Genomic DNA, 19,467 nt, shown 5'->3' on the forward strand with positions numbered 1-19,467 from the left:
ACTCTATCAAGCACATATACACACACACTCTCACATAAACACACACCCTTCCCCCACTGCCCTCAACCTCCTCCCCAACACACACAGTCTGTTGCGTGAATTTGCATTTGCAGAATTGTATTTGCAGATACATTCTATTTTGTTCAAAAAGCATACAATCTACAGGCAGTAAATACTTTGTATAATCCATGTGACATTTTATAAATTCCTACTTTGAAAAATGAACCAGTCTGACTCAAGACTGGAATACATACAGACTCTAACCTCACACCTTTAATGCATTGTCTGAGCTGAGATGTCACCTTTTTTAATAAAAGTTGAAGTTATCTCAGGAATATGACTTGAAAGAAGTTCTGGGATTTACATATTAATGAGTCGAAACCTGCAGCCCATTCTAAAAGGTGAAAGACTTAACAGCAATCTAGGTTTGTTCAATATATTGCATCAGTGTATGACACTATGATCGTTTTCTATAAATTCTGTGTCCTACGATCGTGCCCCACTCACTACCTAACAAAGAAGCAGCATTCAAAAGCTTGTACTTCCAAATAAATCTGTTGGACTATAACCTGTTGTTGTGATTTTTAACTATATAAAACAAGGTTTTCCTAAGGCTCTGTCTGTTTTTTTGAGTCTATACCCCTAGCCCTAGCTCAGATATTTCCCTCTGTGTGTAGGGTACTTGGTACTCAGTGATCCTTCAGGGGAAGCACATGGCAAACTGCGTCTGTGCTATTCACCTGGGGTGAATTTTATTTGCTTTCAAGCAATTTTCATCCTTTGCCAGTTTTCTTAAATTCCAAGCAGGGCCAGGTGACTGCAGTTTTCAACAGCAGGACAGGAATCAAATTGATGAACTTGGGATGGCAGAACTGACATATGAGAAATTGAGTTGGTTAGGATTCAATTCGCTGGAGTTCAAAAGAATTCTAACAAGACGAGACAAGTTGGCTGTAGGAAGGATGTTCCTGCTCATATGGGAGTCCAAAACAAGGGTCATAGTTTAAACAAAAGGGGGCAAACTTTTTATGAGATGAGGAGACATTTCTTCACCTCGAGTGGTGAGGCCAAACAAATTCACTACGATAGAAAGTGGTTGAGGCCAAAATATTATTCATTTTCAAGGAGGTAGATTATAGCTCTTGTGGCTAAAGGGGGCAGGATAAAATTTGAGGCATTGAATTCTATGATCAGCCATGATCATAATGAATGGCAGAACAGGTTCAAGTGGTTGAATGGCCTATTCCTGCTCATATGTTCCTGTTTTTTTATGAAGATGCTCACTACAGGCAGCAAGGTTAGAGAGAGCTGTTTATCCACTCAAAACAACCAATAATGTCATTCTATCACATGATTGGACTCTTAAAGTAACAGTCCACTATACTTGCACAAATACACAACACTGTTGCTTCCAGTTTTGCTGGTGATCCTTGATGCCACATTCAGTAAAATATGGCCTTTCTGGGATGTTTTTCACTGGACTGTAGGAGGTTGAGAGATGATATTATTATAGAGATTTGCAAAATCATGAGGAGTATTGAAAGGGTTAATGGTGTCTTTTTCCTAGGATGGGGGCGTTCAAGACTAAGGGACATACTTTTAAGATGATAGGAGAGAGATTTTAAAAAGACATGGGCAAATCTTTTACACAGAGGATGGTACACATGTGGAATGAATTTCCCGAGGAAGCGGTGGATGCTGGCACAACTGCGTTTAAAAGACACTTGAACAAGTACATGAGTAGGAAAGATTTGGAGGATATGGGCCAGGAGCAGGCACGTGGGACTAGTTTAATTTGGGATTATGTTCAATATGGACTGGTTGGACCGAAGGGTCTGTTTCCGTGCTGTATGATTTTATGACAATCACCCTTGCCTTTTTCTGGAGTTTAGCTCTTTTCTGTGGGAAATTCATAGCCATTTGACTCACCCAACAATTCAAACCTACAATCCTTTTTTTTCTTCCAGTGGTGCACATTCTTACAGTTCTGAAAATCCACACATTCCTTTCTATCTTTTACACAGTAGCTGGCTCACTTACCATGCTGAACATCAATAAATTTTACCTGCGTTACTCTCTCACATATGTCAAGTGCTGTCTATGTAAAGGCTACAAGTGACTATACACAAATGCCCATACAACAGAGGTGGGGTCATGTAACTACTGCAAGCCAACACATATACTATGTATAATAGCATTTATCTAAATGAAGATTATCTTAAATTTTACATGTGTAACAACCCAACTAGAGCTGAAATCAGCATATGCATTCTAAAGTGCATTAGGCCAAACTTCAGAAATTTGCCATTCAGGAAGACTGATTTACTGCTCATCTTCTAACATTGAATAAACGTGCCAAATTTACTTAATATTTGAATAGAGTAGTTTTGATCCTGTACTAACAATTTGTACTCAAAATGCTATTTCTTTAAAACTGATTCCAGAAAAATACCAGCAAACTTGTGAATAACGCAAAGTGGTCTGGCCCATCTCGTATACTTCAAAGTGGAAGACCAGCATGACCAGTACATTTACAAGTATTACTGTTGTTTTTTTAAACTATTTTCCTCTGGGAAATCACTTCAAAGATTATTTCTGGACTGACTTACTTTTCCAATTTGTTTTAAATTATTTTCAATCAATATGTTCAGACATTTTATGACACAACACTGAGGCATGTGGGACTTTGGACCTGGACCATCTAGCCCAGTGATAGGGATATTACCAGTGTAACATAATATCCTCTAATTGGGTTTAACGCTCACATTGATTTGTATTGTCATTTAAGATTTGTTATTTTCATTCACCTTCTGGAGTTAATATTCAACACAGTTAGTGAACATAAGTCAGCTGTTGTAAAAAGCTACTTTGGAATGTATTGCGATTTTTGCGCAATAATGAACTGCTGAGTCAACACAGGGTTAGTCTTCAGTGGTCAAAAGTCCTCTGAACCTAACCAGAAACTACGCTTCTTTGACTGGTAAGCATTTGCTCATATACTTTTTAGTTCAAAGATTTCTGTTTCTCCACTTTCCTACTTTTGGTATCTTGAGACTTCCTATCAAGTAAGTTCTTAAATTTTTCACCTTCGTGTAAATGAAACACGACATGCTTGAAAAAGGTAAATTTATCCCTTTTAAATTTTGACCCAACTTTTCATAAGCTCCTGAGGCAAATCAGACAGGAATCTACTGTTCAAAGCCAGTATGCTGCTAAATAGGAATCCAGATAATATTCAGCAAGCACAGCATTGTTACTGTAGAGGTAAGTTCCAGTTTTAGATAAACACTGCTATTGGAAACTGCAAACCAGAGAAATCCGTAAGCAGCAGCATGAATGCAATAGAATCTTGTTCCGCTGTGTAATATGTTGCAGCAATAAGAAAACTTAATTTTAATTGACATTCTGAGGGGCCAGTTCCATTATTACTTTAACTGGTAGGAGTATGGTGTGAGTGCACACTGATCAGGATAGTGGCAATGTACTCACATTTTATGGTTGCTATATGCTCACTATTGCTTATGAGGTGCTCTGTGAACCTGCCAACCGTCTAATGAAGGATCAAACTCATAGTTGGCAGTAGTGAATACTAATTTTCTTCAAATGGATTATATAAGCAAAATATCTTCAGAGTCAAAGATCAAAACCAAGCCAAAAGTCTTATGGCAAAATCAGTAACTTGACACCTAGCCAAGAGGGTCCATAGTACTCTGGAGAATGGTTGATGATTAACAATGGAGGTGTTTACTCATCACTATGGGGGCAGATCCTTTAAGTTTCAGATAACCATGCAAGCAACAACCCTGAGATAATCAGGCTTATCTGGAAAAGTAGCAGGGATCTTACCAATGGTTTGTGCTGGCAACCTGATGATTTTAACCAGTTGAATTTCAGCAATACCCCTGGACACAGAACATGTGCATGTGCAAGTTAGGTGAATTGGCCATGCTAAATTGCCCATAGTGTGCAGGGATGTGTAGGTTATTTGCATTAGTCAGGGGTAAATGTAGAGTAATAGGGTAGAGGAATAGGTTTGGGTGGGATACTTTTCAGAGGGTCGGTGTGGACTTGTTGGGCCGAAGGGTCTGCTTCCACACTGTAGGGTTTCTAATTAGGAGCAGGAATAGCCCATTCAGCGCCTCCAGCCTTCTCCATTCTTCAATAATATAATGGCTAATCGAATTGTGGCCTCAACTCCACATTCTCACTGACGTTGATGATCACAGATTCCTTTGTTAATCAAGAATTTGTCTACCTCTGCCTTGAATATATTCAATGAACCTGCCTCCACTGTCCTCTAGGAAAGATGTATGATCTTCTGAGACTTTAAAAACAAACCTTCCTCACCTTTATCTTTTCAAAAATAAGGGATTTTCTTTCCAATGTGTCCCCTAGTTCTCGTCCCTCCCAAAAATGGAAACATTGTTTCGGTATCCACCTGTCAGGTCCCCTCAGAGTCTTTTGTGCTTCAGTAAGATCACCGCAGATTCTTCCAAACTTCAATGAACACACCTTTCCTCATAAGATAACCACCCATTCAGCCATCAGTCAAGTGAATCTTCTCTAAATGGCTTCTAAGGCATTTTATGTCTATTCTTAAATAAGGAAGTCACAACTGTACACAGTATTCCAGACGTGACCTCTTCAATGCTGTATACAACTGTAGCAAAACGTCCCCAATTTTATATTCAATTCCCCTTGTAATAAATAACTGCATCCATTTGCATTCCTAATCACTTGCTATACTTGCATACTAACCTCTTCTGAGTTCTGTAATTAGGTTTCTGAGTTAAGCAATCTTTCTTCATTTTAAATAATATGCTCTTTTCTATTCTTCCTGCTAATGGACAAGTTCATTTTTCCACATCATAATCCATCTGCCAAAATCTTCTCACTCGCTTCATCTATATGTAACATTTGCAGACTCTGTCATCTTCAAACTTACTTTCCTACCTGCCTTTTGTATTGTCAACAAATTTATTAACTATACTTTCAGTCTCACCACTTGCCATTGATATAACTTGCAAATAACTGAGACTCCAAAACTGATCCTTGTGGAACTTTACTCAACATCCTGCCAAACTGAAAATGATCTGTTTGAACCCACAATCTGCTTCCTATTAGCCAACCAATCCTCTTTTCTGAATACTGGAAAAGGCAGCTACGACAACACATTCATAGACTATTAGGGATAATTTCGTATAGCAACATGTCACAGAATCATAGAATCCCTTCGGTGCAGAAAGAGACCATTTAGCCCATTAAGTTTGTACCAACCATCCAAAGACCATCCCACCCAGACCCAGACCCCCACCCTACCCTCATAATCCCATATTTACTATGGCTAATTCACCTAACCTGCACATCCCTGGATAATATGGGGCAATTTAGCATTGCCAATCCAACACTCTTCTCAGCTTTGGACTGTGGGAGGAAACTGGAGCATCTGGCAGAAACCCACACAGATACTGGGAGAACGTGCAAACTTCACACACAGTCATTCAAGGCTGGAATCGACCCCTGGGTCCCTGGCGCTGTGAGGCAGCAGTCTCCTCATGGAACTAACCAGAGATCAGGCTATGGTGCATCTGGTAGTGCGTAATGAAGCAAGTTTAATAAATGACCACCAAATAAAAGATTCCCTAGAAAGTAGTGATCATAATATGATAAAATTGAATATTCAGTTTTGAGAAAATTGGGTTGGAAACAACTGTGTTTAACGTAAAGGGAATTACAATGAAATGAGGAGAGAGTTAGCTAAAGTGGACTGGGCAGACAGATTAGCAGGAATGCCAGTAAGTAAACAGTGACAGATATTTGAGAAAGTAATTCATGAATCTCTGCAAAATTACATCCCAGTAAGGAGGAGAATTCTAAAGAGAAACCAATCATGGCTAACCAAGGAGGTTAAGGAGCGTATAAAGGTGAAAGAAAAAACATATAAGGAGGAACAAAGTCAGTGATGGCCCTGAAGACTGGGATAAATTCAGAATTCAGCAAAGAAGGACAAAAAAGATGGGAGAGAAAATAAACTGCAAGGGCAAACTGGCAAGGAATATAAAAACTGACAATAAGAGCTATTTAAATATATAAAAAGAGAGAGATCTAAGTAAACATAGGCTCCTTAGAAAATTGAATCTGGGGAGATAGTTACGCGTAACAAGGCAATGTCTGTTGAGTTATATAGATATTTTGCATCAGTCTTGATGATGGAATATACTTCAATCAGCCCATTAATACTACAGAATGCATGAGAGGAACTAAGTGCCACCACCATCACTAAAGAAGTAGTATTGGACAAACTGATGGGGCTAAAAGCAGAAGTCACTTGATCTTGATGGCTTGCATCCACGGTTCCTAAAATAAGTAACTACAGAGATAGTGATACATTGGTTGTAATTTTCCAAAAGTCCTTGGATTCTGCAGAAAAATCAGGGGATTAGCAATCTTCAAGCAGAGTCAGCATGCCTTCATGTAAGGGAAATCATGTCTGACTTATTAGAGATTTACAAGGAAGTCTTATCCAGAGTGGATAGAATGGAGCCAGTAAATGTGTTGTATTTGGACTTCCAGAAGGCGCTCAACAAGGTGTGTCACAAAAAGTTAAGTCATAAGGTAACAACCCATGTGTTGGAGGTAGTGTATTGGCATGGATAGAGAATTGGCTAATGGGCAGGAAACAGAGAAAAGTTGGCAACCTGAAGCAGTCACTTCTTTTAACACTTTTTAAGATGAAGTCAATTAGGACGTAGGGACTTGTCATATTTTATTTCAAGTTTTTTCAGTGCCCTCTTAGTGGTGAGAACTGTTTTTCAGTTCCTCATTCCTTTTCCTATTCTGATTCACAATTGTTTCTGGGATTTTATTTGTATCCTCTACTGTGAAGACAAATAGAAAATTTGTTTAATTCATCTTCCATTTCCCTATTTTTCATGAGTAATTCCCCAGACCCACTCTCTCTCATGGACCAAAAACTCAATTTACTTACTACTTAAATACCTGTATAAACTCTTGACTTTTTTTACATTTCTAGCTAGCTTTCTTGCATACTCCAATTGCCCCTTCCTTATTAATCTTTCAGTCATCATTTGCTGTTCCTTATATTATGTCCAATCTTCTGACTTGCCAAACAAAAAGAACTGTGGATGCAAGAAATCTGAACATCAGCAGAACTAAAGAAGGATCAATGGACCTGAAACTTTGACTTTGCTTTCACTCCGCAGATGCTACCAGACCTACTCCAGCAATTTCTGTTTTTGCTTCTGACTTGCCACTTGCCTTTGCAGAGTTATATGTTTTCCTTTCGGTTTAATACAGCCTTTAACTTCCTCACTTAACCATGTGTCCTTCTCTTATGATCTTTCTTTTTCACTGAGTATTCTGAAATATCCCCTTAAATGTCTGCCACTGTATTCCTACTGACCTATCCCTTAATCAAGTTTCCAAATTCACTTTAGCCAGTTCCATCTTCGTATGCTCATAATTGTTAGTTAAATTGAAAACACTGGTGTCCAATCCACTCTTCTCTCCCATAAAGTGAATGAAAAATTCAAACATTATGATCACTGCTACCGAAGGCCACTTTTCTTTTACTGTAAGGTCATTAGTAGAGACCAGCATCTCTTGTGCCCATGTGCTATATTTGAGAGGCTGCTGTGCATCCACACAACTGTTGGCAATCTGGTGTTACCCCTTGCCAGCAATGTAATGGCACCTACAAAGCCACAATACTTCGGGTATATAACTGGCATGAATAACACTCCCTCACATGTACAACCCCATCCTCTCACTCTAGTCACTGTTTAACCACCAAGGCATAAGGTTTGCCTGTCCTTCATGATATCTTATCTAAACATCTTCTCTAGGACATCACTACTCTGTCCCCAATACTTGCTGTAGGTCCATGCCTTCTCATTGTTCAGTACACAGACTTCATAAGCAATAGGAGAATTTCAAACACAAGCTTTAATTTGCAGCCACCATAACAGAACACAAATAAAATGATGCAAACCAAATGCTGGCATCTTGACCAACAGTAGTTTTACATTCCATAATGGTCTACTGCACCCAGCTCTCATTGACTGGAAGCAGACATTGACCAGGTCCTGTCTGGACTGTAGCACACAGTGCAGCTGAGGTCTGTCATGCACAAATTCAGTTTCCTTTTCTCCAAAGGTCCTCATCCTTGGAAGACTGCTCTCATCCTCTCGGTTCGTCAGTATCTACTACATTGTCCCTGAATCCTACTGTCCAGGCTGTAGCACTGACCTTGTCGTCAGGAAATGAAATGAATAGTGTGATCTTGTTCAGATGTGAGAGATCACACTCAGGGTATTCATCACTCCCTGGAAGGTGCCAGTTGCACAGCAGTTCAAAGTGGCTGTTGCCTTTGCAGCTACTGAGAAAAGATGGCCTCTCACTCGCGCATCGAGCAATATTCCATCATCAAGACACTATACCTTGGTCATGCCCTGGAAATGGAGTCAGAGCTGAAAAAGCCCTGCTCTTCCTGCAGACCCATGAGTCCCAAGGGGCCTTCTGACTGTGACCTCTCCCTGAGCAGGGGACTCCTCTTCCTTTGTGGTGGCCTACTCCTGTTTCTGGAGAAAGTGAGGACTGCAGATGCTGGAGATCAGAGCTGAAAATGTGTTGCTGGAAAAGCGCAGCAGGTCAGGCAGCATCCAAGGAGCAGGAGAATCGACGTTTCGCTCATGCCCAAAACGTCGATTCTCCTGCTCCTTGGATGCTGCCTGACCTGCTACGCTACTCCTGTTCCTGACCTTGAAGCCCTCACCCTTCCGCAGTGCCTTCACCATCTTAGGAAGGCAGCCACAGCAACCAACGTCCCACCAATGGATGAAGACAAGACTCCTGTTGGAAATGACTGACAGTGGGAACATAAGGCAAAGTCTTAGGTCTCAGAAGAGTCAGTGGTGGCATACTCTGCAAATGAGGGCTGCACCCTGTCATTCATACAGTGAGTCATGCAGCACCCCAGTAACGAGAGTCATGTCTCCATTGTTCATTCAGTTTAGGCTCAGCATCAGCAACAACTTGGTGAAGGTGCTGCCTTGGCTAAGTGACTAACGCATTAAATAAAAAAGGGAGTGCCTGTTGCACTCAGACCCCTTGTTATCCCAAACCGACATTAATCATTCATTTCTCATTGCATTCAGTCCAGACCATTGTTAAACTTACATGGCAGATTATGGTTTCCACCTCCGCAGCAGCCTTGGAAGTTGCACAATTAATGGTCCATCTTTGACCAGCATTTTCCTCTTTTTTTAAGTGTTTACGGCTAACTTCAGCATTAATGAGATGTCGATGTTGGATTTGCCATGAGCAATGGAACAGCGTAAATCCCCATTGACTAACATTTGAACCCTAAGCACATTCACTCCATACGCATTGCAAATGGATGATGAAATGATTGCAAATAAAAGTTAGCTGTAGTTTCCAAACACTTAGAGTCATAGAGTCATAGAGATGGACAGCACGGAAACAGACCCTTCGGTCCAACTCGTCCATGCCGACCAGATATCTCTACCCAATCGAGCCCCACCTACCAGCACCCGGCCCATATCCCTCCAAACCATTCCTATTCATACACCCATCCAAATGCCTTTTAAATGCTGCAATTGTACCAGCCTCCACCACTTCTGGCAGCTCATTCCATACACGTACCACCCTCTGAGTGAAAAAGTTGCCCCTCAGGTCTCTTTTATATCTTTCCCCTCTCACCCTAAACGTATGCCATTTGCTCTCTGTCTTTGTCCTTCAGTGTCCTAGCATCTAGCAAACAGGAATCCTGCTCTTTCCCCATCAAAATAACACTGATTCCATACCGTGGGCATTGTCCCAGCCAGTTTGCAGTTGCATTTCGCAACTAGAGAATGGCAAATGATGGCAGGGAAGATAGCTTGCAGTGCCCACCGTGAGCACCAGACTTCACCCAGTTGTCAGATATCTCCCACCATATCACTCGCTGAGAACACCCATGTCTCCTTTTACCTCACACTACCCTGACAGCCCAATTCCACCCATTTCCTCCCCACCTCTCCTCCCCAATGTGGAAACCCAACTCATTGAACTTCACCTCCAACTATCCTCCCTACCCCACTGAGCCTGACATTTCAGTTTAATGATGCCACCCTGCTCCTCCTGTGGAGGCCAATATGGTGGTCCTTGCCAATAATCCCTCCTCCTGTTGCCTATCATGTTCTCCAATCCCCTGTTCTGCCTACCATCCACATAAACGCTATGTTTTCTCCTGTCACCATCTACCTCTACAAAATCCTCTGCTTTTACCCCCTCCACTTTTGGCAATCATCCCTCTGCTGCCCCTAGAGGCTCTCCTTATAACTTCCTAAAAGATCAAGGGACAGACTCTGAGGCCCGTGTTCACCCAAAACCTCTGAGGAACTTCAATGAACAGCCCTTAGGCATGACTGATCAGACCTGACTTCGCAGCACTCTGACTGACGATACTGGATTCCTCTGACTGCTCGTGCTGGCCCCACAGGACTGATCGTTGCTTATTCTCCACACTGTAGATGCACAGATCCCTGGCTCTTGAAAGGCCCAAGCAGACAACTGGCTGTGGCCAAATCCCCAGACTTATGTGCAGACTGTGTCCGTGACTGATGGTTCTGAGAATGCTCTGATAGACAGCAGCCCCTCACTCACTGAACTGAGGACTAGCCCCCACCTACTGTCCAAAATGGCCATTTGGGTGAGTAAACGTACAGTGCTTAAATGCAGGCAGCTGGCGCTTGCTGTCAGTGTTAGATTAACGCCTGCCGTTCATAAAGATGATACCCCGCCCTCAACCCTGAACAGACCCGTAATGACAAACAAATGTGTCTGTGCAACTGTGTAGAAGAGCATGTTAATACAGCAGTACTGATAGCCTTTCATTCTGGCTGAGGCAACCTCCAATGCACAAGCAAACATGATGCTGCATGGCATGGAAGGCGAGACAAGACAGGGAAGTGCAAAGTGAACAGCCCTGAGATGCAGCCTGGTTCCAATGCGTGAGCTGGATACCTGTCCCTGCATGTAAAATATCAATACATGAGGCTTTCAATGCTAGTTGCCAATGCACCCTTAAATGTGCCCTGGAAATGGATTGGAGATGTACTTTGATGATTGTGAGGTGTGTTTTGCTGGTGCTTATGGACTGTGCACTGAGATGCTCTCTAATGCTGAGAAGCATGGAGACTCCTCACAGCCAGCAGTGAGTTGAAGTGTCCAAGTACACATCCTGAGTTCCATGTCAAGATTTCTTGCTGTCTAGCTTGTTCAGTGCATTTGGTAAGATAAGAAGCAAAATATTAATTAGGTGAGTTTCACATTAATAAGGTGTTTAAAAGGCTATAATCTCCTTAATTGGCAACATCTAGCAGGAAACTTACCTTGCAGTGAGTTGGTCACAGCACTGAGATTGACCTCACCAGACTTCTTGTGCAATTCTGTCACAAATCCCACCATAGCATACATTGCTCAAGGCTGTATAAGATTCCGGCCCACCTCGATGCATGTTCCTCCTTTTCTGATATTTAGAGTATATACAGAATGTAGAATAATTATGGCACAGAAAATGATGGCTCATCGTGTCTATGCCAGCTGAAATACACGATACTTCACCCTGAGTGCATAAAAAGTCTATGTGGATTGTTCAATAGTTTGATCTGAAAACTCTACATCATTGTGATGCGTTCCACAGGTGTCTGGTCAAAACAAAATCTTCGGTGACAAGTTATATATATCTGGGCATGGTCAAGAATTTCCTCATATCTGTAATGCTTGTACATAGATCTGATCATAAATTGATTGGTAAATTCTAATTTTTACTAATTTTGTCTTTCTGCAGATCATATAAAATGAACATATAGGTTAATGACATGCTCCAAACATGAACCCAAACCATGAGACTGGGCTGATCTATCAAATCATCTGATTTTTTAACTTAAATAGTAACTGCAACAGCAAATCCCTAATCCATAGAAATCAGTGAGTCTCAATAACAGTAATTGCTGGTATCTCATTTTGGTCTTGTAAATGGCAAAGAGTCTGCTGATCACTTACGTCCTTTGGTCATGCGGTGGACTTTTTGGTCTCCATCACATCTACCTTGGAAGAGACAGTCATGCCTTACTATGGATGGTGACATTTGGTGGATTTGGAGTCGGATGGATTAGGGAAATCTGGCAACTGCCGAAGTATGTGCAAAATGCAAACATTTACCACAATAAGGTCAAAAAATTAAGATATCTACAACCACCAATGAGCATTGTCCGTGTCATTGGTCAAATTGCAGTTGGAGTTTATTTTGGTTTTATTGCTCTTGTAAGTCTATCATCATTAAATGGCTTCTACATCATGGCGTTGCCACTTGCAATAACACTGGGTGTTCACCTTGTAGCCAGTGTTGGCGAAGAAACCTCCAACGTAAAGACAACAATGATAGCTTCATTCATTACGTCTCCTATATTCTACGGAAGACCCATTGCAACAGTACCAATTAGTATTGTTGCCAGTATTACCTCGATGCAACACCGTCATTATAAGACTCCAAGTCACACAGAAGACAACCTGAGCGTCCGACTCTATAGACTAGGTCTAGCTTGGCTGGCTTTCACAATGCCAATTTCTTACTGCGTGTTGCACAATACTACAGTTACAGTTTTATACATCACAGACACCATCAGCCTTATTCTAGATTCAGTCCGAATATTCCCAATGCTTAGTGATCTTCTTGAATCTGCATTCCTCCTCCCATACCATACGTGGAAGCTGTTTACTGGTGGAATAGGATTAAGTTATGGATACAATTCGGAGTGGGAAAAGCTATTTGCATCCATCTCTGCCATACAGACCGAAAGAAAAAGGTTGGCATATGAGGTAATTTTTGAACACAGAATTCTATTTGATCCATATCACAGTATACACTTCAACATTCCTATCTATTCTTTCTTCCCCCTCTCACTTCCAATCTAGACATCCCAGCACAGCTGAATGGATAGGTCTGAACTGTATGTGATACAGGGCTTTGAACTTCATTATTGTGGAGATGGGTTTTAAGTTCCTGTAAAGCCAGAAACAGCCATCAGGTAAATAGTTTAAGGAGACCTTAAGGAGTGGAGGGTGAAAAATGCAATCTAGTCAGGTGGATAGTGATAATTAGATAGTATGGTAGTGAATAGAGGCGGGGATTGGGAAGGACACAAACCAGCTTCATTTTTGGAGGTACTGAGCAGCAGTGAGAATCTGGGGTTCCTGTGGAAGTGGTGGGTGGCAGCATCATACAGGCAGTTAGGAGTAGCTCTCTGCTCCTCATTCAGTTGGTTATGGCTTATAGTAGTCCTTTTGAAAACCATCTGTTAGGCCACAGGCAGACCTATTTATCTGGTTATCTTGAATGCAGTCAGTCCTGCAAATCCTTATTGCAGAGGGGATTATTCACAACTATACATAAATTGAATATTTAAGAAGTCAGAGGAGCATGCATAAAGCAAATGAGTGGATAGTGCAGGGGTATATGAAAAGGTGGAGATCTAGTAAAATGAGGGAATGGCAAAGGGGTGAGGGCAATGCGTAAGGGATGCTTTTCTTCTTAGTGGGAGGAGAATGCAACATATCAGGGTCAATGTTCTTTTCAGTGAGGCTTGTACAGGAATGGGATGTGGGGAAGAAGAAGAAATATGATGGAATGTTTTTATTGGTCTTCAATCCTTCTTAATGACAATGGGAAGCGAATGGAGTTTCTTGGCAATAAAGCTAGGCGAGTGTGAGTGCTATGAGGGTAGGGTTGCAGTTATTAATTGTCACAGTGTCCATTTTAAGTAGTTTTAGCAGAGGGTTTGTTTTTAGATTTCAGGCATTTGTTTCAAGGTGTCATGGACCGGGCCAGACCCCCTCAAAATGTTTTAAGAAGGTAGCCCAGACCCTAACTACTTCTTATTTTAAAGGCAGATGGAAAGTGAATATTCCATGTGTGATGCAGCTGGTCAAACCACTCAGCTTTGAACAAAACAGAATTTATTTAAACACTACTGTTGAAACACAAACAAAAGAAAACTGAATTCAGAATAACTTAACTATTTGAAAACGCAACCGACTCTATCACAACTTAACAAAGCTGTTCCAATACCTGCAACATCCCATAAACACACCCCTTGGCAAAAGGTAAATTCAAACACAGGTTCTTACAGGCAGGGGAGGTTTCAGAGAGGGATCAGACAAGAAATATCTGTTCAACCATGGAACTTTGCTTCACTGTAGCAGCTTCTCTGCTGCTAGCAGTTTTCCGACTGCCTGCAAAAACAAAATCAAACTAGAAAAAAAATCCTGAACTGGGAGAACTGGCCACTCCGCTACCGTTGTTTTCAAGTAGCCATTTCCAGACATATCAGAACCTCTGTCTTTACGACCCCATCTTGAAAAAACCCAAGGACAACATAACCTTGTTAAAGGGGCAGCATCATCACAAAGGGAAATCAATTATATGCCTTCATACTTTAATGCATTGTGCTCCACTGCACTACAAAATCTGTCTTTCTTTGTCTATGGGACCAATGAATTAATTAATAGTGTTCACGACTGACAGTGAGGGCTAAATGCTGGTATTAATAGGAAATGTATTACTTATAGAAGGAGAGTTATTAAGTCTTAATTCCGTTTTTCTGATTGTTAACAATCCCTTTACAACTTGTATTAAAGATTATTTAAAATATTGTTTTACATTGATGGCTTTTCACAAAATTAAAAATCCATCTGATTTTTTTTTGAAATAGGAGAAAGTTTTCTCTGAATTGCATGGTGGGAAGTCAGAGTGGTGTGATAGTTCAAGATTTTCTAAGTTTCCAAGTCTAAGAATGACATGAATGGTATTTCCCACCGGCAGAGGCTTGCCATTGTGAGAAGCGCCTAGAGACTCATCGTTGATGCAATGGCAATTGCTCCCATCATCCTAATTGCATTTCTATTGCACTCTCTCATTCCTGTTGCATTCCCATCAGCAGCATTCTCACTGCACAGACAGAAGATTGCTAGCCACCCTCACGACAGGAAGTGCTATTTTGATCTTCTGTCTTCTCAGGTCAGCTACTGTCCCTAATTGGATGTTGATCCTAAAGGTGTTTTCTTAATTGGCCACATTCTGGGAGATTGAACTGTAAGGCACACTTCTCATTCAAATGGGGTTGGAACTCATAAAGGTTCTTGACAGCTGAAAATATTCTCAGTCCAAGAAATTCTGACTACAATATTTAGTGTCTGCCAACTGTAGCACACTTTGTGATGGTTCAGTTCAGACGTTTTGCTTCTTTGCAATAAAGGGAGGGATCCTAGTTTATTGTAGAATGTAGAAGTGTATATTTTCCCCTGCACTATCTTAAACACTACCTTAAAAAGATGAATTTTCAGAAAACACAATCACAGCACAATGATTCTCCCATTTTTGATTTTTTTTCAAAAGAATTTTCCTTTCCCTTTCCCAAATGTGTTCCTCGATGAAAAATCTAATATCTTCTTGTTGAAGTTCAGAAAAGGCCATACAAAATATATGTGGCACCATTTTTCTGATCCTGGATAGATCCGCTCCTCCCTGGTTATATATGATTCTAAGTAAGCAATTGCATTACTTAGACTGCATACATGCCTTGCTGAACTACATATTTATAAATTAATATCTGTAATTTTTAAAAAATTTCAGGTGTTGGGATTACATGAGGAAGCAACTTTGGAAGAGATCAACAGAAGTTATAGAGAGTTGGTGAAACGTTGGCATCCTGACCACAACAGACACAATTTAGTTGAAGCAGAGCGACAATTCATTGAGATCCAAGCGGCATACGAAGTACTTGCAAAAAACAAGCAAGGAGAGACATATTAAAGCTGCACCAACATTCACAAAGTATCAGTGCAAACTGGTTTTAAAACTTGTTGCCAATGTGGTATAAGTTTGCTAAAATTGTGCACCCTGAATTTTCTATTTTTTTAATTAGTTATTGTTACCTGTCGTGCTTTTATGTCATCTATATTACAGTTCCTTAGGAGGTTGCATGCAATTTAAATCAAGATACTTAGATGAATGTTATTATGCAAGGTTCTTATAGTTCCCAGAGTTAGTTCACCTACTAGTCACTATTAGGTTGGCAAGCCAAGATATTTCCTCTCCCAAACAGGAGATTCGCCTTGTCAATTAATATCAGCCTGACAGGAACTTCTGCTTTGAAGCCAGAACCAATTCTGAAGGTAAGCAGTAGGCAGGACTGAACTGAAGAACTGAACACAGGAAATAATACATTTTAATAACATTTTTAAATCTTTTAAATTCCTTTTTTATTATAGTTTATCTACAGTGAAATTTTAAATTGTGAGGTGATTTGTTTAGGGTCCCATTAATACAAGAATGACATATTTATGCTGTCTTATTGTCTCAGTTGTAGCTCTATTGGAGATGTTGTCTTTCAGATGAGATGGTAAACCAGCTTACCATCTGCTCTCTCAGGCGGTTGTAAGATTCTATGGCATTATTTTGAAGAAGAGCTGAGGAGCTAACCTAGGTATCCTTACTAAGATTAGTCCCACAAACAACATCATTAAAATAGATGTTTCCATCATTACACATTGCTGCTTGTAGGAATCTAATGTTTGCAAATTAGCTGCTGCATTTCCTAAATGACAACATTGATGTTGTGGACCAGACCAAATCCCCTCAAAAAATATATTAAGATAATAGCCTGGAGTCTAAACATTTTTTTATTTTAAAGGTAAGTGCAAGGCATTGCATTCCAGGTGTAATTTGATTGGTCAAATTACTTGATTTTAAGCAAAACACACTTCTGCCTCAACCTTTCTTCATAAGAAAAAAACAGGACAAGGTACAACTCTTAAAACCACAGTATCATCACATCTCCCTGCTTTAAAAAAAGAACAATAAATATACGAAGATGGCTTCATTTTCAAAAACCTTTAGCCTTACAGTAATAAAACACTCTAATACAAATACATTATATTGACTTTAAGCATGCAAACAAATACTACAGTCCACCACCAAACGCCTCTGTCTTCTTTGATCAAAGTCATGGCAATACATTGGCAACTATATTAATTCGTCCTCCCCCATGTAGAATTTTCAAATTGACTGGCTGCAATAATAAGCTCCATCTAAATATTTTTATCCTTAATTTTTTCCAAAAACTTTAAGGGGTTATGATCAGTATATACAATAGTTTCAGACACATTACTGGCAATAGAATGTTGAAACCTTGCAACGCCAACACTAAACTCGAGGTCTCCATCTCAGTTGTGGAATATTTCTGTTGGTGATAATTACATTTTCTGGAAAAATATTAAATAGGTCTTTCTATCTTCCTGTCATCTTCTTGTAAGAGTACAGCACCAACACCCACATCACTCGCATTGATAGCCACTTTGAATGGCTTTGCATAATTAGGTGTGGCTAACACTGGGGCAGTAGTTAACACAGTTTTCAGGCTGCCTTCTGACATTCCTCTGTCCACTGAAATTTTATGCACTCCTTCAATAAGTCAGTCTGGAGCAAACACACTGCCAAAATTCTGTATGAACTTCCAATAAAAACTACTCAGTCCCAGTGATTGTAGTACTCCCCAATTCGTTGATGGTATGGGAAGCTTCCCAATGACCTTTGTTTCCACATCCTGTGGGGCCATTTGTCCATGTCCAATGACATGATCCAGGACGTGACTTGGAGTTCTGCAAACTCATTCTTAGCCAGGTTGATCACCAAGCCTGCCTCCCAAAGTCGATCAAACAATTCCAATAGATGCTCCAAATGTTCCCTCCATTTGTGACTAAAAATCACCAGATTGTCGATGTACACCAAACAATTGAGTAATCCCGAAATCACTTTATTGATTAGACTTTGAAATGTAGCTGGTGCAGTTTTCATACCAAATTACATAACTTTAAACTGGTGTGGTCCATTCGGCATCATGAAAGCCAAAACTTTCTTCGCTTTTTCGGAGAAAGGTACCTGCCAGCATCACTGAGTAAGTTCAACTTTGAAATACAAGTTGCTTGTCCACCTTCTCAATACTTCCAAATGTGGAAGAGGATATGATTCAGATTTTGCAACTGCAATGACTTCATGATAGTCCACACATAATCGTTGGGTACCCTCTGGTTTTTGGCACTATTACTGTGGGTGAACTCCATTCGCTGCAATTCACTTCGATTATATTGCCTTTGACCATGCTTTCAATCCCTTTTTGAACATGTGCCAACTTTATAGGGTTAGGTCCACAAGGATGTTGCTTACTTGGAACCACATTTCCTTGATCTACATCATGCAGATTAGTACTCCCTAGTATATTACCACATACCTTCCTATGTGATGTAAAAACACTTTCAAGTCATTTCAACTTTCCTCTGGAAGGTAACTCAGTAATTTATTCCAATTTTTGAGCACTTCCCCATTGTCCAATATAATTAGAGGGATGTCTAATTCAGAATCATCTGAACTTGGTTCTTCACTCTGTGTTATAACTAGTAACGCATTCTCTTTTTGGGTTCCTTCCCTATCAAGATACCTTTTGAGCATATTCACACGACACACTCTCGTATTTCTTTCTAGATGATGTTCTTATAAAATAATTCACCTCTCTTAATTTCCTTTTGATTTGATAAGGCCCACTAAAGGCCCTTGCCTTTTAAGGTTCACCTGCCAATGGGAGTAACACTAACATTATATCTCCACGAGCAAAATTACAAATATTTGATTTTTTATCTGCTTCCTGTTTCATCACATGCTGTGCAACTTTCAGATATTGTCTAGTCAACTCACCTGATCTATTCTATCATTCTCTAAAACCTGACACATAGTTCAAATGTATGGTCTCTGAACTCTGACTTATCAATTTCTCCTTAATTAATTTCAATTGTTCTCTCACGTCAATCCCAAAAACTAATTCAGATGAACTGAATTTAGTTGATTCATTCGGTGCATCCCTCACTGCAAAACATGCGTACGGAATTCCTTTATCTCAATCCTCTGCATGGACTTGACTATAAGCCCTCAACATAGAATCCATACACTGTGGAAGCAAGCCATTTGGCCCATCAAGACCATACTGCCTCTCTGAAGATCATCCTACTCTGATCCACCCCATCCCTGGAACCCTGCATTTCCCATGGCTAATCCACACAGACACAGTGAGAATGTGTAACTCCACATAGACAGTCGCCTGAGGCTAGAATTGAACCTGGGTCACTGAGCCACCATGCTACCCCATGGTCTTTAAAGTTTGATGCCACCCTTCTGGAATGTACGCAATAGATTTGAATAGTTTAATTTCTAAGCTATCCATAACTTCCCTGGATAACTTTGATGTAAAATTTGACCCTTGATCCAACTGTATTTCTCTGGGTAGTACATGTCTAATAATGAAATGAGGAACTCTACTGCAATCCTTTTCGCCA

General features: G+C 40.4%; 1 protein-coding gene across 2 annotated transcripts; it reads left to right on the forward strand.

Annotated features, from left to right (window-relative positions):
* The first annotated feature begins 2,765 nt into the window (after positions 1-2,765).
* Positions 2,766-16,325, forward strand: dnajc22 (DnaJ (Hsp40) homolog, subfamily C, member 22). Of its 2 annotated transcripts, none has more exons than XM_043681897.2 (3): positions 2,766-2,980; positions 11,873-12,903; positions 15,716-16,325. In XM_043681897.2, the coding sequence occupies exons 2-3, from the start codon at positions 12,061-12,063 to the stop codon at positions 15,893-15,895; spliced, it is 1,023 nt and encodes a 340-aa protein (XP_043537832.1). In that variant the 5' UTR covers positions 2,766-2,980; positions 11,873-12,060; the 3' UTR covers positions 15,896-16,325. The 2 variants fall into 2 exon arrangements, with proteins under 2 accessions (XP_043537832.1, XP_043537833.1); XM_043681898.2 differs by lacking the exon at positions 2,766-2,980 and adding an exon at positions 10,564-10,732.
* The last annotated feature ends 3,142 nt before the right edge of the window (positions 16,326-19,467 follow it).

Source organism: Chiloscyllium plagiosum, unplaced genomic scaffold (assembly GCF_037043375.1).
Source record: "Chiloscyllium plagiosum isolate Xiang-an unplaced genomic scaffold, Cpla_swu_hap1 HiC_scaffold_53X, whole genome shotgun sequence".
Lineage (NCBI taxonomy): Eukaryota > Metazoa > Chordata > Chondrichthyes > Orectolobiformes > Hemiscylliidae > Chiloscyllium > Chiloscyllium plagiosum.

Excerpts from the sequence above, each read along its gene's own strand:
- dnajc22 (XM_043681897.2), top strand. The coding sequence starts at position 12,061 with ATGGCAAAGAGTCTGCTGATCACTTACGTCCTTTGGTCATGCGGTGGA. Across the intron at positions 12,904-15,715 it reads GAAAAAGGTTGGCATATGAG|GTGTTGGGATTACATGAGGA; the intron begins GTAATTTTTGAA and ends AAAAAATTTCAG.